General features: G+C 50.3%; 1 protein-coding gene, 1 long non-coding RNA gene and 2 other non-coding genes across 4 annotated transcripts in view; 2 read left to right on the top strand and 2 right to left on the bottom strand.

The window, feature by feature from the left end:
* Positions 1–3,365: 3,365 nt before the first annotated feature.
* The window catches only part of LOC119404807 (leukocyte elastase inhibitor), a 46,684-nt gene continuing 27,721 nt past the window's right edge, over positions 3,366–22,328 (bottom strand). The window contains exons 2-5 of the mRNA XM_037671479.2: positions 8,524–9,009; positions 7,550–7,911; positions 6,489–6,757; positions 3,366–3,816 (exon numbers count right to left, since the gene is read on the bottom strand). Of these exons, the coding sequence (XP_037527407.1) occupies positions 3,448–3,816; positions 6,489–6,757; positions 7,550–7,911; positions 8,524–8,972 (1,449 nt within the window). The 5' untranslated portion in view covers positions 8,973–9,009 and the 3' untranslated portion in view covers positions 3,366–3,447. The remainder of the gene's footprint in view (positions 3,817–6,488; positions 6,758–7,549; positions 7,912–8,523; positions 9,010–22,328) is intronic.
* On the top strand, positions 16,842–16,914 carry Trnaa-agc (transfer RNA alanine (anticodon AGC)). The gene has a single exon. It is a non-coding gene; the product is annotated as a tRNA-Ala (tRNA).
* Trnaa-agc (transfer RNA alanine (anticodon AGC)) lies at positions 17,677–17,749 on the bottom strand. Its single transcript has one exon. It is a non-coding gene; the product is annotated as a tRNA-Ala (tRNA).
* The window catches only part of LOC119404808 (uncharacterized), a 39,870-nt gene continuing 35,634 nt past the window's right edge, over positions 18,093–22,328 (top strand). The window contains exon 1 of the long non-coding RNA XR_005186374.2: positions 18,093–18,121. This is a non-coding gene — a long non-coding RNA (uncharacterized LOC119404808). The remainder of the gene's footprint in view (positions 18,122–22,328) is intronic.

Genomic DNA, 22,328 nt, shown 5'->3' with positions numbered 1-22,328 from the left:
TTCGAAACGGTGCCGTAATAGCGGGGTTGCACGCGTTTGATTATTCAAAAGCGGCGAGCGCGCGCACCTTCGAGCAGAAAAACGGGTCGTTTTTGTGGGTCATGTGGGCAGACCCGAATGGTGACGTCACGACAACGCTGGGGATACTGAAAGGCCCGGAGAAGACGAGGGATTATTGGAATTTGTTACGCGCCCGCGGCTGGTGGCGTTACCGCGTTTGGCATTGGTAATTGTGACGGCATCCTGAACTCGATGCGTGCGTTTACTTGAAGGAAGGAACTTCATTCTGAGTCCTGTGAGTTGGTGGGGCGGGCCGATGGCCCCGCCTAGGTGACGGCCTGGAGTCCTTAAACCCTGGCGACGTCCTCGGCCCGTTGAACGGCCCAGAGTTGATCCTCCAGTGCGGGGCTTAGAAGCACGGCTTCCCAGCGTGCGCAAATGCTAAAGGCCGCGTTCTCGTTATTGTGTCTAATCCCTCGGCATTCCCATAATATATGCTCCAGTGTGGCTCTGTATTCACGCGAAGTTTGAACAGCGCGATTGAACGCGGACAGAGTAGAACACACATTCACATTGTTTGCATTTGTCCGTTTCATATATATCCGGATGTATGATGTGCGCGAGCGCAGGATTTGTGACAGCGCGGTAGACGAGTGGGTAGACAGAATGACCAGATACAACGATATCACAACATTATAGGTTACAGAGGGGCATATTTTCGCCACCTAGCTCATTCAAAATTCACAAAAAAGCATTCCGTCGAATGACGGCGGTTACAAACTAGAGCGTTTATTCGAAATGTTAAAAATTATCGGTAGTGTGTTTCGCTCGCGACTAGCGCGTCGGTTTACCGAGTTTTTTTTTTTTTATCGCTTCTGTTTGCGCATTTTCACGTGCGCGTTGCCTTTAATTATCCAGAAGAAAACATAGCGCACTGAGCTTTTAATTTTTCTGTGGCTGCTGAACGCTTGATATTGCCGATTGTTGAAAACGTGTCGGAATTGTTACTTTAAGGGGGAGTCTATTTGCACCTCAGTTGTTCGAGGGATAGCACCTCAGCCGCTCGACGTATGTGACCTGGGCAAAAGGTCACATGTGACGTCAAACCACTGACATTCATACAATTTGAATGAACGGCTATGTTGTTGGCCTTGCTTAAAGGGGGCCCTTCAACGCTTTTCCAAGTAATCGTCTAATGGCTTCGCTAAAAGAGCTTATTGCGACGCATCGGCTGCCGAAAAAATGTTTAGAATCCCTCAAGTACGAGCGGAGTTACAGGGACTTTGACGCACGCTTTAAGTGCTGTCTCTCCTAACAGCGAGCGCGCTAAAAGCTACACAGGGAGGGCAATGACAAGGGGGCAAGAAGGCGCGTCCCTTCGTCAGCGCGCGCGTCATGACCTTGAGCACTTTCATTTTTTTTTTTTCGAATGCGCGTCTTACTTTCAGTGGAGGAGGAGGAGGAATAAACTTTATTGATAATAAATGGGAGTGGAAATGGAGGAGCCAGGCTGTGATCGCAAGCGCTAGGGAGCGCGGGTACGTAGCGCCATCCCGCGGCGGCCACGGTAACTATGCAGCTCACGATGCTCAAATCAGCCATCGGCCGTGGACTTGGGGTATACGGCATCATTTGTAGAGAGAAGAGGGAGCGATTTCTAGCTGACTGAGAATTGTAATTTCCAGGCCGCGTGCTGAGCTATAAGGTTTGACTCGCGTGTTCTCAGTAGCCTCGACTACCGATCGGCAGCTTTTGCTGACCATGCTGAAAAAGCGTTGCAGGGCCCCATTAAGTGTCACTGGGGGCCCGGTAAAGTGCAGCGCGCCGCTTCGCGGTTCTCAGTGTTTTGCCAGCATCTCGCTCTAGCAATGACGTCATTCGTGACGTTTCTGCTCGGGTCACGTGACGCCAAGTTGTGAAAATGGACTCCCGGTTTAGACCATGCTGTACGATATACCCGTGGTGTTGACACGAGCGATACGCGACCGACCACAAAAAGTGGCAACGGCATGCGTTGTTGCTGACGGCAACGAGAGATAAATTCCTTTTCTGTCTTTTTCGTTCCCGTCGGCGGACCTGTGTGCACGCGCCGCCACTACCATATCTGGTCGATCGCTTCTTGCAAGCAAGCCGTTAAGTCAGCATATCATGCCCAAATCATTTACTAGCGGTACGGTACGCATTTGGACTGGTTGGCTCATGACTACGAGTGGAAAAACCGCTAAATAGACGGGACAAGAAAGGACACAGACAACAGTGCTAACAACCAAATGTGTTTATTCCTCCAGTCAGCATATATATACTTCACCACTGTCGCAGTGAAATAGAAAAATAAAGACTCGGTGTGAACAGAGGCAATAAAGCGAACAATGTGACAGAAATTTTATCTCCTTCGGAAGGAGGGAAATCGAGGGTAGGCTTGCACATGCCTCCCCTCGATTTACGCATGCCAAGTTGCAAATAAGGCGAGGGTAAGCGCATGCCCACACGGCGCACTCAGCTGGGCGCGTCGTCAGATAGGCAGTTTCTTCTTGAAGACATAATAGGCGCTGACGCACAGAAAGGTCGCCGCTCACGCACGCTAGTTAAAATTTTGAGCGGCTCTACTGGCCTTGCTGAACAGATAAATTGCCATCGCAGCTATTTGTGTGAAGCGACATCATCTATGCGCACGGCTCGACTTTGAACAGGACGTGATTTCGCGTGCTGGAGAGAGGCCTGCCCAGGTAAGTCTTAACGTGACCGCATGCTTTAAAATTCAACGCTGGCGGAGAAGAGATTTTTTTTTTAATGCTTCCGGTTTATCGTACATAGAGCTGCCTGTGTCACCAGACACTGCTAGTGCGCCAATTTAGTTTTTACAGCGTAATTTGCTGCAGCATGGCCCACTGATCTGTGCCAGTTTTTGCCTTCCAGTATATATTCGGGTGGCGTGACCAGCTATTTTAGTCACTTTCCTGAAAACAACCCGGTGACTTTTTGTCCATGGGCGCCGCTAAACGCGTTATCCGGCCGGTAGCTACGGTTGCAAATGTTCGAAAAAGAATTCCACTGCTTCCGAATCCCACAGCCGCGCCAGTTCCTGTTGTGTCACGTGACTGCTAGTGCGACGTTGGTTTTCCGACGACGCCCTTGTCCGTTGTTCCAGTTGTGCCACCTAGAAATATGCGCGCTAGGCATAGGCATGTGCAAGGGGGGAGGGGGGTACGAAACACATGCTATACAAACACGCACGAACATGCATACATAAAGTTGTCAGAACCTTCCCCCTCCCCCCCAAAAAGAAGAGTTTCACGCTACGCTCCTGCAGAGCTCGTTTTCTTTCAATCTCGACCAACGGGAAGAGGGTGGCGCTGCCGTGAATTTCGTCCCCCCTGCGCACGCCTATGGGCGCTATGCACACTTACGTACGAGCTTTGCGTAGACGCACACGTACGGGCTAATGGTTTACGGGTTCAGCACTTTGCCCATGGCTATGACCAGTCCGCTAACGTTGTCCACAACGAAGTAAAGGAACGGCCTGTCGAGCACTACGTCGATGGTCTCTTCGGAGGGGCCGACAAACGCCGGTTCGCGGCGCCGGCTGCTCGGGTTCGGCGGCGGTGGCGCTGCGTGCCCACCACCGGCGGCGGCGGCGACACGAGGCCCCTTGATGTCGATGGACGTCTTGTGCACCACGTTGGTGACGTGCAGCCACGGCACGTCGCTCATGTCGAAGAGCTGAGCCCTGCCGGGCCCGAACAGCGAGGCGAGGCCCATCTGTGCCAGGGAGTCGGTCAGATTCTCGTGGCTGTGCTCGATCTTGATGCGGGGCAACTGCGGGCAAGCGTTGGCGAGACAAAAATATCAACACTGGCGCTATTCTTTTCAATCGTTGAACTTAATACTTACGCACTTAATTGCCTAAGAATAATGCAGGATATTGTCAGGTGCAACTCTGATGCAACTGACTTTCCTGTCTCAAAGGGATACTAAAGAGAAAAGCGATTTTTCTCGTATTAGTAAATTACTATTTCATGATACCAAAAAACGCCACGGTTGGTAAGCGAGAAAACGCGCAACAAGAAAATGCGGGTGGCGACGCCACCTTGAAGTTCTCGCACCAGTGGCCATGGCGTCATAGATTTTTACGGCGTTTTCTAGAGTCCACGCAGTCCCTAATCGGTAAAAATTAAGCACACTGTCTTCTGAAGGCGCCAGAGACTTAACACACCAAGTTTCAGGAAGTTTAGTTGAGCCTAAGTGGCCAAAATACGGAAAAACGCTTTGAAATCCTTGAAGTTGCGATCAGATGAGATTTCGGCGGGAAATTTAAAAGTGAAACTTTCAAAGTGATTTTCTTATCTATTAATAAACCTAATATGGTGAAATTAACGACACTAGACTTTCCGAGTATAATTTACCAGCCTAAACTAATTTGTTGTTTCAGTTTAATGTCCCTTTAAATATGAATCTGGAGTTAATCTCGGAAGCTTGTCTATGAGCATGAATGAAGGGAAAATGTCAGAGCATTACGCAGCACGATTTAAGCCTGGAAGTATGGGCCCGAAATGGGGAAGTCTCGTCAGAGTGCGCGTGCTATACTCGCGGACAACTTTTCTTGGCAATGCAGCAAAGGCTGCGGGGGCGGATCTACTGCACATGTACCGCCCCTCGAAGTAGTCCGGTTCGGCGCGCTTTTCGAACTTAGTTTTGGTTTGCAAATCAGTTCTGCGGAAACCGGCAAGGTGGCGGAAGGGTTAAGAAAGGGAAAATAGACAACCACCCGTTTGTAGCACGAAGCCACAAGGAAATCCATACGGATTTCTCAGAAATAAAGCCTCTTAGTTGCCGAAAAATTCGTCCTGGTCCGGGGATCGAACCCGGGACCAACGCCTGTCCGGGGCGGTCGCTCTACCAATTGAGCTAACCAGGAAGCTAGCAATTGGCAGCGCGAGGGCGAATCCATCGACAACTCGAAGCAACTGGACACATATTGCAAATCAGTTCTGCGGAAACCCGCAAGGTGGCGGAAGGGTTAAGAAAGGGAAAATAGACAACCACCCGTTTGTAGCACGAAGCCACAAGGAAATCCATACGGATTTCTCAGAAATAAAGCCTCTTAGTTGCCGAAAAAGAGGCTTTAGAGGCTTTATTTCTGAGAAATCCGTATGGATTTCCTTGTGGCTTCGTGCTACAAACGGGTGGTTGTCTATTTTCCCTTTCTTAGTTTTGGTTTGTGAACCTTCCGTATCTCTTGTGACGGCCGTTTGATTATTCGAGCGGCCGTCACAGACTTAGACAGCCATTTGTTAGTGAAATTCGGCGAGTCATCGGAAAAGCTGGAGGGTGACGATCGCTCACCTGAAGACGAAGACGCCATTTTGACTGTGAGGTGCACGTAAAAGGTGCGACGTTTTCACGCGCGCCCAAAAACGCGAAATGAAACTCCATAAGGTAAAACAAATATAAATATCTTCCTGGTGCCTGCTGACCCTCTTTTCAAAGAGCGTCCCTTAGAAAATAAAGTAATGTTGTTGTTTTTTTATCTCACGCAGAAAACACGGACGCGATTTTGGGATTATATTCTTCAGCGGCAGCACACGCGTAGTTCGGCTCTCTAGCCTTCCCTTCATTGCCAAGAAAAGTTGTCCGCGAGTATAGCAACGCTATGGCACACTATAGCTACGGCAAAGCTGCCGAACAATGTTGGCGAGCTGGGAAAGCGAATGGGATGGCTTCGCGAATATACACTCGCCAACGCTGGCTGCGTACCGTATGTAGTGTTCTTATCATTGATATTTTTACATTTTACCAATACAATAATGGGGTTCGTACACACCCCTGAAAGAAAATTCTGGCTATGCCCCTGGTTATTAGTGGATTTCTTGTGTAATGTTTCTCAGCCATATTTCCCCGTCTGCAACGTTGCTCTGCCATATCCCCAATTTTGCCAGCACATATCCGTGGAAATGGATACACTGAATTCCGGGTCCGTTTCTTCGGCGCCCCCCTTTTTTACGGGCATACCTGTATTTATTTGTTCACTACACCTTGCAGTCGCATTGAAGGGTATTCAGTAGGAAGGGGGGAGGGGGTGTTAACAGAAATAAATGTTAGCATTGAACAAGAAGGTAACAAACCAAAGGTTACAATTATAGTGCAGTAGAACACATCATTATACAATATTGTCAAGGAACGCAAGTTATCACGAGAAGCTTCGTGGTTAGATTTTACTCTCAGCCCGTCAACGCGTCTAGTTAATTATGATTTAGAGGGGTGAGCAAAAAAAAAAAGCGGGGGGGGGGGGGGGTCATGACAAATGCAACGTCTATTTGAGAACGTGTTCGCGCTACAGCTCTTAGAACTATGAAAAACTGGGTAACCTACACTATGGCATCCGCGATCAACTCCGGCAGCGCGCCGTTGCTACGGCCGCAACGGCGCGCTGCCAGTGTTGATCGCGGAGGCCACGCCTAAACCGGTATACTCTTCTATAAGCGTCTCACCTTGAGGTTTGCCCTGCGCACTTGCATGTTGGCGAGGATGTCGCTGATCCTCTGGGCGCTGAGGCGTGTCTCGAGCAGACCCATGTCGTCGTGCTCATTGGGCGTGAGCGTGAGAAGGGAGATGAGACCGCCTCCGGCCAGCGGAACCTCAACCGCCGTGCAGTTGAGATAGTCATGGCGCGCGTACCGGACCCGAGTCCAGCGGGCCTCCAGCATCGCAGGGTTGCCACCCAACGACTCGATCGTCTCTGCGGCCGCCGCGGTGGTGTCTGAAAGAGGTGCACTTTGTGGCGAACTTTGCGTCTTGGGTTTTAAATGCGAAGAACATTTCTTCAGCTACAGCGAGATGAGTTTTGGATGGGTGTACGAAACTGCTCTCCGGTGGGGCGTCACCTACCACGTGTGCGCGCGTGGGCGGCGTCAGCGCATGTATGTACACTGGATAAACATGAATAAAAAAAATCGAAACGGGCGTCTATAGCATCGAAGCCCGATGCTCCAACCTTTATGTGACAGACGCGCAAGCCTCATCAGGCGGAATATAACGCTTTTGTGAGTGTCCCGCATGCAAGCAAGCGCGTTGAGTCGCCTGCCGCGTTTTCACAAGTCTGACGGAGACCTACCAAGACGGGACAAAGAGAAACACACAGCGCTGTGTCTCTGTATCGCTCTCACTCTTTCCCGTCTTGCATGTGCTACACTAATGGCAGTAACTGTACCGTTTACACATCGATGATGCGGAAACATTTTAGCTGCGCGAGTTACCCGATATACATTATAGTGGCTAAAACAGGTATTGAATATTACTATAGCGACGTGCCGACCTCGACGGTTTGGTATTTCCATACTTACCGTATAGGGCCACTCGGAACTGCTGAAAGACTCCAGTATTACTCGCCAACAAGCCCGACATGGACCCCTAGCAAATGGACATGTCGTCTAGTTACTGTTGCGACGTTCGCATTGACAATGACAATCGACCAATAGTCAGTTTCTGTGGTAATGTTTTTCTACAGCTGACCAGGACCAGCTAGGGTGCCCGGGGTTTCAAAGAGGCTGACCTTCCAAAGAGGCGGAGTCAGCGCTGACCCGTCTGCCGAGTTGCAGTAGGGTCGGGGATGCCGCGTTGAGGAGTGGCTGCGCCCTCCAGCGTACCCCTTCTGCGGGTACGAGGTCTAGCTCGATATGCGAGTCCAGGTGCAGGCCGGACAAGAGCAGCAGTTGGGTCCACGGTGGAGGCGTGTCCGGCAGCAGGTTAGCCAGCTGCGCGTGACTGGCCTTCTCGACCACGGCGTTGATGTGCTGCCGGGCCTCCTCGGCGTTGGCCGCGAAGTCGAGCGAGTGCACGGACGCGTTGTAGAAGTGGTACAGCGACCGCTGGAAAGGGTACTTGACGCCGAAGTCGCGCTGCACGTACAGGCTCCTGTACCGCGGGTGCGGAAAAAGACACTGATGACACAGAGTTCGATCGGTTTGGCGAGAACAATTGGAAGAGAAGTCTGGGTACAAGAAAAAGGAAGAAACATCTCAGCGAAAGATACAACGCCGTGTCCTTCAGGGGCTGCGAAAGTGGTGTGAGGGGACGTACGAGGGGCTTGTGTCCGCGCTGCAACCCTACGCATGTCCCTGCCGCACCAATAATCCTAGGAATCGCATTCCTTGAAGGACCCATTTTCGTTCTTGAATTGTTGTTCCATTTTTTGTATAACGACTTTTTTTTTCTTCTGGCGCCGCAGTGGTACAGTGGTTACAGCGCTCGGGTGCTGACCCGATGGTCGCGGTTTCAAACCCGGCCGCGGCGGTCGCATTTCGTTGGAGGCAAAATGCTAGAGGCCCTTGCGCTTCGATTTAGGTGCACGTCAGAAAACCCAATTGGTCGAAATTAGCGAAGTCCTCGACTACGGCGCGCATAATCATATAATTAGCTTTGGCGTGTAATGAAAACCCAGTAATTAATAATTTCTTTTGGAATACAATAATAGAGACAAAGAAAAAGAGATGTTTCAAAGTGACAAATGAAGAACGATCGATATACCTGAATATGAGGAGGTTGGCGTCCCTCAGGTTCAACACCAGATGCGAGGACAGGTCTCTCACTGCGAGGTGCACATGCTGCATTCCCCACAGGTAGAGGACGTGGCGCAGCGCCATAGCCGACGAGCCGCGGGCTCCCAGCAGGAGCATGCCCAGCGACGAGCTGACGCAGAAGGGACACAGGGCTACGTTGCCCTCGGCCTGCAGAAGGCGGGACTCGGTGCCGACGTCTCGCAGCGCCCGGTACAGGTCCAGCCCGAACTGGTTCGCCGAGAAGGCCAGCTTGCGCGTGCCGAATGGAAGGCCCTGCTGCGCGTCGGTCATCTGGGTGCACGCCAGCGTCAGCAGGAGTAGGACGGCAGGCAGCAGAGTGGGCGCCCACGGGAACGTCGTGGTCTCGCGGATTGGGGACGACGAGTGCAGGATGATGGTCGCCGCCCGCGGCGCCATGACGCGACTGGTGGTCTCAGATCCGCAGGATGGCACGCTGCGCAGAAGGTGTGTACAACGCATTTTGCATCACTCAGGATGTAGAGCAGGTGTCTCAAAAGCGCGGGCCGCATGCGGCCTCCTGACCTTTCACTAGAGGCCCGGCCCGCACAAGACTGCATAGGCGTGCGCACGGGGAAAGGGGGGGGGGGGGGGGTTGGCTGCCTCCCTCATAACATAAAGGGGGCGCAACGTCTGCCCCACGCTTTTACTCTGTCGTACCAGTCCCGGGTTATGCCGCCGCGTTCCAGGATTTGGGGACATTTGTGCGTGGTGGGCCATCTCTTGGCGGTAGCAACGGCGTCCCGCCATAACTCTCTTGAAAAAAGCAAGCTATCAAAAACGACTCGGGGTTCTATACAGTAGAGACCTACTGGAACGTTTTGGCAAAATTGCGGTATTGCACTACAAAGCGTGTGGCTTCCCAGGACAATTGAGCACCGCCCATTAGAAACACACGGGGCCCTATTGTAAAATTCTAAACACTCCGGGAAGCCACGCGGTTTGTGGTGCGACACTGTAATTTTAACAGAATGTTCAAATAAGTCTCTATTGTATAGAACCGGGAGTCGTTTTTGACCAGGCCCGTAACTAGGGGGGGGGTTGAGGGGGTTCTGACCCCCCCCGAAATTTTTTTGATGCTTTAACTTTTCGGGTGATACTAAAATATTTACACGCCTTCACAGCGACCCCCAGCTGCCAAAGTTACACTGCAACTTTCCTGGCATTGCTTCCCTCTTCTTCCTTTCTTCAAACCTACCAGAACACCTCAGCGCTCCCTCCCCCGCACGCGCACCTGCCCTATTTGTACAGCTTTGCACTTCGCCCTCGCGTTCCTTCGAGTCTTTTCTTTTTCGTCTTTCACCCCGTAGCAGCTCCTTTATTGATTCCAGATGCTTTCCTTGTGCATTGCCGCTGGAGAAGTTATCCGTCTGTGCGGACCGCACGTGTCGGCTTTGGGTTTCTACGAAAAGCGCGTCTCCTTCTGTGAAAGTAAACAGTTCGACAGCAACGGCAACACCAACACGACGTGCGCAAATTTGCCAGGGAACGAAACCCCTAAGCGGAAAAACTCAGCGGCGCATTCCGAGGACGCAGGCTGCAGGGTAAACTTTTCTCAAACTGTAGTCTTCGCCACCGAAACGAATCATCGAAGATGACATCTACTGAAAGACTGGCATATCCGAGCAACTTCGAACAACCTTAACCACACGCAAGGAAATCTACCTCTTCTGTACACACAAGGTATATGCGCCTCCCTACAAAGCACACAAAGCGAGGATACAGCCGGCACACAATCCGGCACCAGCGGTCAACTTTCACAGGAGAGAAAAAAACGCCGCCAAGCTGGGCAGCGCGCGGGAGTACAGAGGCTGACGTCACAGCCTACAAAGTGCATTTTTGGGGGGTCACGGCTATTTAATTAGCGCAGCCCAGAGAGAATTATGCAGGCGCCCAGGGAGCCGTCTGTGAAAAGGTGACTTTTTCACAGGAACGGAGCAACACCTGCTTTCTGGACTGTACCACGGGAGTGCAAATGTCTCGGCAGTGCATTCTTGGGGGGTTCACGTATATTAAGGGGAGTATGGAGTGCCCATGGAGTCTTCTGTGAAAAGGTCTTTAAGTAGCGTTAATCCAGTTTGCTGCAGCGGGAGTACAATAATGGTCCTGCATGCACACCAGCTGTAGCGGCGTTCAGAAAACACATGCGCCACGCGGGAGCCGGCGCGTTCATCACACTTCTACATTCTAGCCACTGTAAAGTGGATAAGAGAGGAAGAAAACATCGCCCGCCGTTCACGCCAGGCAGTCGAAGCAGTCGCAAACGTCTTTTTGGAGCCACTGGCCACTTCTGTGTGCGTGCACAGGATTGCGGCAGCAAAATGAAAAGACACTCTGCAACAACGAAGCAAAGGAGTCTTGCGTCTTACTTCAAGAAAGTTCGAACCGATGAAGCGGACGGAGAAGAACCACCTCCTTCGAAGGATAAAACTTCGCCCTCCTCAGCACTGGTGGAAAGCCAAGCGCGTCGGAACTTCTGTAGCGACTCAGGAGAATGCACCGGTTTATGTGAATCACCTGAGAACGAACACAAGCAGGACACCCATGCGCCGCCGGAAAATGATGGTGGCCGCAGTGCAACTCCAAGTGACCTTTGTTCTACAGTCAACGCTGGGCAAAGTGACGCCTTTACCACTGGGCAATGCCCAAGGAAGGTGAGTGGCATGGCACCTACACATTCTGGTTCGCCTCCCCTCTGTGCGACGAGTGCGAATATTTTGGACTTGGGACTGTTTGTCTCGAAAAGCAATAATGTAAATGATCCAGAGACGACGGAGAAGCTGCTGCTCAATCCGTGGACCCCTCCGGCTAACTATGATTATCCAGCCACAGGGAAAAGGAATCTGAAGTTCCAACCTCACTGGGTAGATCGTTACCCATGGCTTGTTTATTCAGAGAAGCTTCAAGGAGCATTATGCAAATATTGCGTAGTCTTCGCAAGCGAGTGTGCAGGAAAAGGGGAGCACCAGCGCTTGGGCTGTTTTGTAACTAAGGAGTTCACCAATTACAAGAAAGCCATGGACGCCTTTAAGAGCCACGCATCCAGCAGTTATCACGCCATGTCAACAACGCTATCGGATAACTTTTTAGCAGTCCGGTCCCGCTCACAGCATGACATCTTAACACAACTTGACCACGGTCTTAAAAAGCAGGCGGAAGAAAACCGCAAGAACTTGCTGCCAATAATAGAAACAATCCTTTTCTGTGGCAGGCAAGAAGTACCGCTTCGCGGCACAGACGACTCTGGTCCGATAAATATGTCTGAAGTGCTGCCATTGAAAAATGATGGAAATTTCCGCGCACTGCTTAGGATGAGAGCAAAATGTGGAGATGCCGCCTTGAGAGCTCACATGGAAACATCTCCGGCGAATGCGCTGTACACGAGCCCAAAAATTCAAAATGAGTTGATCACCCTCTGTCGTAAAATCATACAAAGAAAGATAGTTGAAAACGTCAACTCAGGTTCGTGTTTTTCAGTTCTAGCTGACGAGGCCACTGATATATCTCGCACCGCCCACATTTCCCTATGTGTAAGGTACGTTGGACACGACACGTCGGGAGTGCCCATACTTAAAGAAGATTTTGTAGATTTCGTTCCCGTGTACGATCTCACTGGCAAGGCGCTGGCGAGCACAATCCTGAACAGCCTTAGAGGTCATGGCTTTGACCTGAACCTACTTTGCGGGCAAGGATACGACGGCGCGGCATCAATGAGCGGCCACCTTAACGGTGTTCAAGCCTTCATTCGTCAAACCGCGCCCAAAGCGTTGTACGTGCATTGTAGCGCCCACTCGTTGAACCTTGCTCTGCTTCACGCATGCAAACTCCCCAGCATCCGCAACTGTTTGGGAACTGTATCCTCAACCTGTACGTTTGTGAGAGCTTCGCCACAGAGGACGAACCAACTGCGAGACAAAGTAGAAGATTTAACACAAGAAAAAAGAAAATCAGTTCTCTCCTTTTGCCACACAAGGTGTGTAGAGAGTCACGATGCACTTCAGCGTTTCCTTGAACTGTACGTGCCTATTGTACAATTCCTCGAATATTTGGAAGAAGAGGCCGCGTCATCTGATACTTCATCAAAAGCTTCTCAACTGCTCAATGCCATTACGAAGCCCGAGTTTGTCGTTTCGCTTCAGATCTGTAGCGACCTCTTCTCTTTGACACTGCCACTTTGCAAGTTTCTTCAAAAAATTGACTGTGACTTGGCTCAAGCGTGCGATCACGTAAAGAATGTTATAGACGTTCTTTCCACAAAAAGGGCTAGTGCGGAAACGGAATTTAATAAGATTTTTCTGAAGTCGCTCTCTTTGCTGAAGATCACAAATGTTGAGATGGCCCTACCACGCATCACTGGAAGGCAGATGCAAAGAAGCAACGTACCTTCTGCTACTCCCGAAGAGTACTACCGGAGGAATGTGTATTTGCCTTTGCTGGCTGACTTCGAAAATCAATTAAGAGACCGGTTCGATGCCCATAAGAAGGTCGTGGTTGGCCTTAACATGCTGCTGCCGAAATTCTGCGCATCGGCTAGCCTTTCTGATATTGATGATGCAGTGCAGTTTTACCTTGGCGACATTCCTTCCGCTAATGTCATCGAAGCAGAGTTCACACTGTGGGTGAACAAATGCTGCCAGATCGAAGAAAAGAATCGCCCAGCTTGTGCTTTACAGGCCTTAGAGATGTGCAACCGCGACTTTTTTCCGAACATCCACAGCCTACTTTCTATCCTGGCGACTTTACCCGTGTCGACGTCGACCCCGGAACGGACTTTTTCCACACTGAGAAGGCTGAAGAGCTACCTTCGAAATCATATGAACAACGACAGATTGACCGGACTAGCACTGCTCAGCATCCATCGAGAACTTCAAGTGACCCCAGAACAAGTCCTCACAGAATTTTGCAAGTTGCCGAGAAGGAAAAACTTCCTCGTTTAAACTTCCCTCTATGTTTCAAGAGTCGATTAAAAGCTAAACCCAGCTAGCCCAAGCTTCAACCCTTCTATTCTTTCGCAATTACGAGGAAACTATCCAGCAAGCAGAATGTGCGAACGGTAACAAGAAGATCGGAATGTCGGGCGACTTGTTTGTTTGCTTGCATACATACTGTCACGGACTGCCATTTTTGCGACCCGGCGTAACGGCAAATTAACGGGCGCCGCACTCCCCCGCTGACCGGTGGAACCGTTCGCTCATGAAAAGACTGGTCTTTAGTGCAGGGAAGTACTGAATGGGGTGTTCTTCTTCAAACGTTAGTCGCCGATGTTTGATCCTTTGTACCTACGGCGGCGTCGGCAGGGTCGTCAAAGGCCGCGATGCACCCCGAACCAGCTGTAGACTGCAAGACGCACCGGCTGAAACCAAGGAAACTGACCATTCCCACGGGCAAAACTGCTTGTGGACAAGCCGTATGAGAGAACCCCAACAGGTTGTCACTCTCGCTCAGTTGAGGACCCTCTCCTAATTAAAAAGGGACGCGGTCAATATATTTTTAGGGTGGAGTTTCTAACAATGAAACGTGCATGATTGGACCCATGTAGAGGTCTCTTTTCCCCCAGGACGAGAATGAGGGGACACGGAGGTCGATTTAAGCGCAGGATTTCGCCTTGCTAAGCAGTCTAGTTGCTGACCAACATGGTGTAGAAGGAGATCAAGAAGTATCCCTTAAGTGGTTGTGGCTCCGTATCGGCTGGCCACCTAAACTTAGCCATTCGTCTAGTTGTGACGCGAAATTAACGTCTGTAACGTAGGCATCGGTACTTGAATCTCGAGTAAGTTCAACCTGCCCGAGATCGGCTTCAAGCACTAGCCTACCGGAAACACCAGCGCTGCAACACCGCCGACATCGCAGTTGTGCCAGAACTCTCTCTGACTTCTTGCATCCGATCGTCGTGGACTCAACGCTGCCGGTCATCACAGGTATCCCTTCACCTGTTTATACCTTCGGACTTTCTCATCTGTAGTTTTATTGTTGGTTAGTTTTGTGTAGTTTCTCTCTTGTAAGCTGATTTATTGATTTTATATGTATTTTGTTAGTTGGTATTAAGTGTTGTACTAGATTCCTCGTGCTGCAATATCACTAGAGTTTTGTTTTTCCCCACACACGTCTCTGATCTCTTCACTGTCTCTGCTTACGTACGGAACGACCTAACCTGCTGCCATTCTCGTCGCCGACTTCGCGCTGGCGACGCTAGAGTGGCAGCTTGTAACACATACATACCGTTTTTGTACCGTGGTTACATTGTGTTACTTCATCAGGAGCCGTTGGTCGCGGTGTCCCCGGCTTTGGTGGTGCTATTGTCCAAACTTATTTCTTGCTTTAACCAGAATTTGAGGTTGACATACCAATTTCTTTATTTGGGTACAAATAATTGAAAAGTACCATCGAATTATTACAAGTAAGCGATGTACTTGATTTATTCACAAAAATAAGCCAGTATAAATCTTAAAAAATGGCAGCCGTTCTACACGCAACCCCCCCCCGAAAAAAATTCCTGGGTACGGCCCTGTTTTTGACAACTAACTTCTTTCTTCAGATAGAATTTTTTCGCCTATTTCCCATTCAGTTACCGCAGGCCACCGCATGCAGTCACCGACGAGAGATGGCGGTACGTGTATATGTCCCCAAATCCGGGTACTCTACGCAGGTTTTTGACTATAATGGCGGCCGAAGGCCCCTGATGTTGCATTTCAATTAATAACTGTTTACTTTCTGTATCTTTACTCCCGGAAAGCCAGGGACCAAAGGAAGGCCATTGTGAGAAGCACGTCATCGCTCCATTTTCATTTTTTTTTATCCATTGTGAAGCATGTGTTTTGGACCTGACCAACGGGGGAAGAGGAAGGGCTGCGATAAATCTTTGTCTCCCCCCCCCTCAGGGACCCCTGCGCACACCTCTAAATATCCTTTTTTATTTCCTTAAGGGATATCATCCACGAGATACACAGACGTGACTGGCCCCAAGCATTTTTTTTTTTTCGTTTTGTGAAGCACCCCATGTGGTCACCATGTGTTGAACCATAACCGTGGAACAAAAACGAATCGGCGCCCATTTTTCAGTCATTCTGGAGATCAGTATCAACATGTTCCTTGAATCCTGGCCTCAAGTCCCCTTCAGAAATGGCCCATATGGGTATGGGAAAGGTCTTCTTTCAAATGGCAACGTTGGCTGACAATTTGTTCGAACTACCCGCCCCCCTTTAGTAGTATTCTAGGGGGGGGGGGTATACTCCCCAAGCAAGTATTCTGCTGCTGCCATTTTTTATACGCCAAATGTCGTGTTTATGCAGTGCTTCTGATTATGTCTTTGTTTTAAATTTTTTCTTATTTTATTCTTATTGATTTTTTTTTTTCAAAATCAATATCATAATGTCGGGATAGGCATAGGCGTGCACCGTGCACCCCCCTGCACCCCCCCCCCCGTGCGCATGCCTATGGGGATAGCCCGTTCACATGTTTTCATATAAAAATACTAAAAAAAATCGACATAGAAACCACAGGCTCTGACACTCAGACTACTTCAAGTCGGGGTGTACCCTAACCCCGCGCTATTGCACAAGATCTATCCTGAAATACAGCCAACTAATGCATGTTCATTATGCGCAGATATCGCTAATCTCGAACATATGCTCTGGCGGTGCCCCGCGTTACACGGCGGCGAAGTCATCACGCCGTCAAAATGGGAAGAAGCTATTACAAGCTCCGGACTCGAAGCACAACTATGGGCAGTCCAACGGGCCCGCGACGCAGCAGAGAGACTTGGTCTTTCTGTTCCGACGTGGGAGCGGCCCGCAACGTGCTAGGGCGTGTTCCGAGGGACCGAAATAAAGTTTATTCATCCATCCATCCATAGAAACAAGATAAGCAGGAACATTAACCAGGACGAAAAACCTGGTTAACTACCCTACACTAGCTGGAGAATGGGGGAGATGGTGTCAGTACTGAACGTACGATAAATAGCGGTTACAAGAGCTGCTTTTGTGTGTGTGTGTGTGTGTGTGTGTGTGTGTGTGTGTGTGTGTGTGTGTGTGTGTGTGTGTGTGTGTGTGTGTGTGTGTGTGTGTGTGTGTGTGTGTGTGTGTGTGTGTGTGTGTGTGTGTGTGTGTGTGTGTGTGTGTACACATACTTTGTAAACACAAATAAAATAAGCCGTGGTCTTCCTCCGTGCCGTGGCCACAGTTGCAATGGCCACAGTTACAGCACTGCATGGTTACGATGGTTACAGTGGTCTAGCCTTGACCATCGCAGTTTTTGTACCTCGCGACCGTCGGGGGTGTAGCTCAGATGGTAGAGCGCTCGCTTAGCATGCGAGAGGTACGGGGATCGATACCCCGCACCTCCACGTCAATTTTTTTTTTTCACCGTATCCCTTTTTTTTTTTTTCAGTTATAGAATGTTGTGTGGTGGACGGGCCACAGATACTGCTTCGCGTGTCGGGTAGAACACCTTTATGACACGCACGTTATCCTATCCTACCTAATTCGACTTGAAAGCAATACACAGTTCCAATTTCCGCAAGTTAGAGCGCCAAAAACATGCGCGAACAAACAATGAAATAGCTGCCGCAAAGCCGGAAAATGTTAATTCTTTATTTTAGTCGTTCACGCCAAAACGCTTCTCGTTGGCCACACCCAGCACATCCAGCCAACACGACTGTGTGTCGCTGCATCGTTTTCGACTTTGTTTTTATTTCTTGTTTTTATATGCGGCGTACACTCGTGCTGATCGAAGGGGTTCGTGAAAAAAAAAAAAGAAAAATGAAACACTAAGTTTCTTAGCAACAGAAAGCAATTCAACGTTAGACTGACGAATGTCAGGCATTGAATATGTTTGCGGTGCCAAGTCTGAAGTGCAGCGTCTTCGTTTCGTGGTTTCGTACCGAGAACATTGTTTTCGCAGAATTTTTAGCCACCGGTCGTCCGCATCAGTGTGGCCATCGAAGTTATGCGCTGTTCTTGTTTAAAATTCGTAGAGCAACATTCGATTCATACGTCTCGCCACCACCCGTCACTGAATAATCTGGTGCGCCACGAAGCGATACGGCTTTGTTCAGACTAATTCAAATCTAAGAGTGTGCAGGAAAAAAAAAAAAAAAAAAAAAAAGTGGAGGTGCGGGGTATCGATCCCCGTACCTCTCGCATGCTAAGCGAGCGCTCTACCATCTGAGCTACACCCCCGACGGGACATGAAGTGAAAATACATAACTTTAAACGTTTGAGTACCGTATGCATCTGTAATTAATGCACAAAGGTCAATTCCTTCTCAGAAATGTTTCGTGTCTGCCTTCACAGCTAATTAGGCGGTTAGTAGTTTTTTCAGAAACATCTTTCACTCCGTAAAATCCCTCACAATGCCCACGGCCGGGCTAGACCGCACGCGCGTGCGGTCTAGCCCGGCCGTGCAATGCCAAGCACGTTTTCATTTTTACTCGATAGATGGCGCCAGCTGTCCGCACACTGCCGATTATGGAGGGAGGGACGACACCGAATGCTGCCGGCGATGCTGCGTCAGCAGCAGAGAGTCAGCTGCGTTGGTTGGCGCCATAATTGGTACGTTCAAACTTTTCGAAACCTTGTGGTTAAACGTTAAACACCCAGGCCACTCTAGTGACTCTACAGACAGTCGTAAATTACCCAGGCTTCCATGGGTTACTTATGGCGTATTCGGTTGGTCGCTCCGATCCTCTGGATCGGAGTCGGCAGATGCGGAGGCAGCCCGCAATCGGAGCGCGAGAGGTAGCGTACCAACCGAATGGATCGACGATCTCAGAGCAGCGCGCCTGTAGCGCCACCGTGCAACCAGCGCGGGAAGCCGCCGGGTAAACATCGACAAATGGGTTCGACCATCCGAGCTGGCGTCATCGTCTGAGCTGCTGGTTTAAGGGCGAGACGGATGGTACTATTTTGCCTCCGATCCGGCGTGCGGCGTCGGATGTCCGGCATGCGGCGCATGGCGATTCAGCACACACGGGGCGAACGAGCGATCAGCCGTAGGCTCCGCCCACATGGCCCACATAGGGCGCCTCGGCATGCACACTTGGAGGACTTCGTATCCTCGTAATAAAGCAGAAAACAAACAATTTTGCACAGTCACGCTTCGTTATATAAGAAAATAATCACTACAACTACGCCTTCGCGAACGACGAGCACATCGCAACAGCTCGCCGTCACTCACGATTCCGAGAGGTAGGCCTAGCATGGCGGACGCCGGCCGTCGCCTACGCCGTTCACGATCACACGCGAGCTCGGCATAGAGCGCTTGTTTTTGCCAACACGATTAAGCTTTGTACTCGCATGTAATGCGTTAGCATACGCTATTAAGTTGCTCGGCGTCATCGATGTGAAGGCATTCGTCTGCGAGCTGCTGTAACACCATTTACGTTTGTCCGCCTTCAGTAGCCGCCTCCTTTTCGATATGGTGCAGTTATGGCTTGGTACATGTGAACTCACCGCACAAACGCTCAAAAACGCCACGAACACAATTCAACACACGTGTACGAAGTATTACGCGTCCGATTCTCTTCCCTTCTGAAATGCGCGCTCGCGCTGTCACCCTGTCACCTGCCGGTAAACGCGGCGTCTAGTGCCACGTGAGCCCCCCTCCCGGCCAGATCGCACCACGCTCTCACTTCGAAGTCAGAGCGGTCGGGAGCGCTCCGAGTCGGAGGCTGGCGCTCCGAAAGAACCAACCGAAGGTAGTTCGAGCGCTCGGATTTTGCCAACCGAACGCGCGACCACTTTTCAGAGCGCTCTAGAGCGCTCAAAATCGCCCAACCGAATACGCCATTAGATTAGCTAAGTTTGTAAATTAAAGAGTAGGGCTCTTCGATTTTCGGACTTCTGGCAGCTTTCTGGCAGCCAGAGATAACCAGAGGGTCAGCCAGCTAGTTCCGGTCGGGACAGGAAACAGCGTCTTGGTCACGTGTGTGGGAAGCCCGAGACAACCCGAGGCTGCCCCAAGATTACAAAATCGAACGCTGGGACAGCCAGCCTAAACGTAAACAAACGCTACCGCCGTGGCAGCAAACGAAACTTTGCGCCGCGTGCGCGTTGGTTTTTCTGCATTGCCCGCTTGAAAATATGTGGCTAGGTTTGCTGAAGAGCTGAAGTGATATTCTCGAGCATACGGATTTGGGATACGATCACGTACGTTCGCAAAATCGTGCGCAACTCGCCCCGTCCGCGAACAAAACAGCCAGTTGGCGCACGGCGCCACGAAAGCGATGCAAGGTGAGCTGCCGCGCCGCTAACGGCTTAACCAGCTCACGTCTGCTTAGTACGTGTAACAGTCGCTGCACAACACGACGCGAAAACCTCGCGAAAGTGATCGTGTCCCCAAAAGAGCTCGAGGATCTATCGCGTACTACGTCGCACACACGCGTTGACCAGCTTGCGTTTTGTCATAACTTGAGACGTGCGGCGGAGTGCGTGTTATATCTAAAATAAACTTCCGTGTGACGCGTCTTGGACTTGTTTTGGCAGATGTTGCCTGAGCCTCTTTGCCAGTCCTAAGTGGTACTCCAAAAATCTCATGTACTAGCTCAGCTTTTATTTGAGCTACTAGGTGATAACCGCGTACATACTGCATGGAATTATTACTAAGAGGTGGAAAAAGACAGAGCCGACGATGAAATAAGCAACAAAAGGATGTATACATTTCTGAATTCATCTTCGTTTTTTCACATCGACGCGTCGTAGCATAACATTATACCATACCTCATGTACTGGCCCATAGATCGAAGTACGCTCGCACGCCGTTCGCGACCAACGAGCATCACACAAAAAACAACGTCGCGATCGCTTTTATTCGATCAGTGCATTTTATCAACATCGATGACCTAGTTGAAATAGTTGAGTTCTGACGGGGTTCACGCACGCAAACATACGACGGAGCGAAATATATCGATCACAATCGTCTCAGCTAAATGCACATAAAGCACACAAAACACCACAATCGAATACTACTACGAAAAAATAAACTCGAAAGGGGTCTCCGTGCGTTCGTACGAACGTGTACATAACTTTTGGGACATGTGCACGACGCAGTTAGAATGGTTAGATCGCGACAGTTCGCCGCGTTGTTCACGGAAGGAAACTTCACGGGATACACAAGAAAAGCAATAAACATTAGCTCCAAATGCTCGCCGCCACTCGTAATCGCGCCATCTCGCACGGCGGAACGGCGCCGAGCGGCCCGAGCGTAAGGACAAGCAAAGGTGTAGTCCGCAAGCGCCCGCATTGCAATCCGTCGAGTCCTCACAAAGATGGCGGCGAGCGCGTATCGTCTCTTTTCGGCGTCTGCTAGCCCGAAACCTTCCAGAGAGCTTCCACGACTAAATTGTCCTGGAAGGTTCTGGCGACCCTCGGGCTCCCCGCGGGTCGCCAGAACCGTCCAACCCGAGAAAAACGAACGCCAACCGGAAGTGCGCCGCGGGGGGGTCGTAGCAACCCGAGAAAAACGAGCGCGCTCTGGCTGGCTCTGGCAGCCCGCGGGTAGCCAGAAGTGGCAAATCGAAGAGCCCCAGTGTCGACTGTCCGAGTCATTCTAGAAACCAGCGATAATAAGGGCAGTATGCTAGCGCCTATACTTGTGCGACGAACGGTTTCCGAAATTCGGTCGTTCAGGTTTCACTCTCATGCCATTGTCAACATTATTAGCGGTTACTTCATCTCATCTCACGAAGGACTTTGCCTTGCTGTTTTAGCGCGCTTCTATTTACAGAATCCCGCTAGAGTCAAAAATAACAGAGCGGTACGTCCTTCGTTAACTATGCACTGTACACTTATTAATTAAATGTAAGTTGGGCCAGTTGGTTCTGACGAATTTTAATTCTGCGACTTACACTTACTGGCGGGAAAAACCTAAAAACCTCTGTCCCGCCCCAACCTTTTCTACAGCATAGCTGTTAAGCTTTTCGTTTATCCGCGTGGATCGCACTATGGGAGAGAAAGAGACAGAAGGAAAACATAGCAAGGTGGTGGGAGAGGGAGGTGAGGAGGAGGGGCAGAGTTAAGCATATAGCATAGCCTTTTATACGTGGGAAACGGAAGTGAGGGTGAGAAGTAGTGTTGCAGGGTGATGAGGAAGGGAGAGGGTAAAGCGTAGTATAGTATTGTACAGTATAGTATAGCAAGGTGTGGGAAAGGGAAGTGAGGCTGAGCAACACCACCTAGACTATAGCTTGAGGCTGAGTAGTAAAAGGAGGAGGGGAACGCCACCAGCTCATCTGTTTCCTCAGTCTTGGCACAACTAGTGCCACGGTGTAAGATACATACATTTTAGGTGGGGACACTCGCGAGACGCGATCGACCAGATAAAGTAACAGCGACGCGCGTCCGTCGGACCGCTGACCGCAGCGGATATCTATCGGCGAGTAGACGCAACTTGAAGACAGAAAGAGGCGTTGCTATAACAACCGGCCCTTCGCGGGAAACTTGAATTTAGTGACACATGGGCCTTGTTTCTGCCAAGGAGTGAAAATTAAATACTCTTCTCTCCAAGCATGAGGAGGGGTTAGGGACGCGCGGCATGTGCGGTCTCCATGCTTCTCTATGTAAAGCATGCCGTTATTAGAAGTTGGTTCTCGCACGTCCAGTAAACTTAGTACTTTTTTGGGGCGTAACAGATACTTGCATAATTGACATCTCTTCCAAAATGTCGTATGTTGCGGCTCTCTATCTAAATGCTCTGGTTTTCGTGCGTTCGCTGATGGTAGGTAGTGCACTCGGATTGGCTAGCTGGATGTGGGGCATGATG

The sequence above is a fragment of the Rhipicephalus sanguineus genome, chromosome 9 (assembly GCF_013339695.2).
Source record: "Rhipicephalus sanguineus isolate Rsan-2018 chromosome 9, BIME_Rsan_1.4, whole genome shotgun sequence".
NCBI classification, from domain to species: domain Eukaryota; kingdom Metazoa; phylum Arthropoda; class Arachnida; order Ixodida; family Ixodidae; genus Rhipicephalus; species Rhipicephalus sanguineus.
This window is presented reverse-complemented; position numbering and strand designations above follow the sequence as displayed.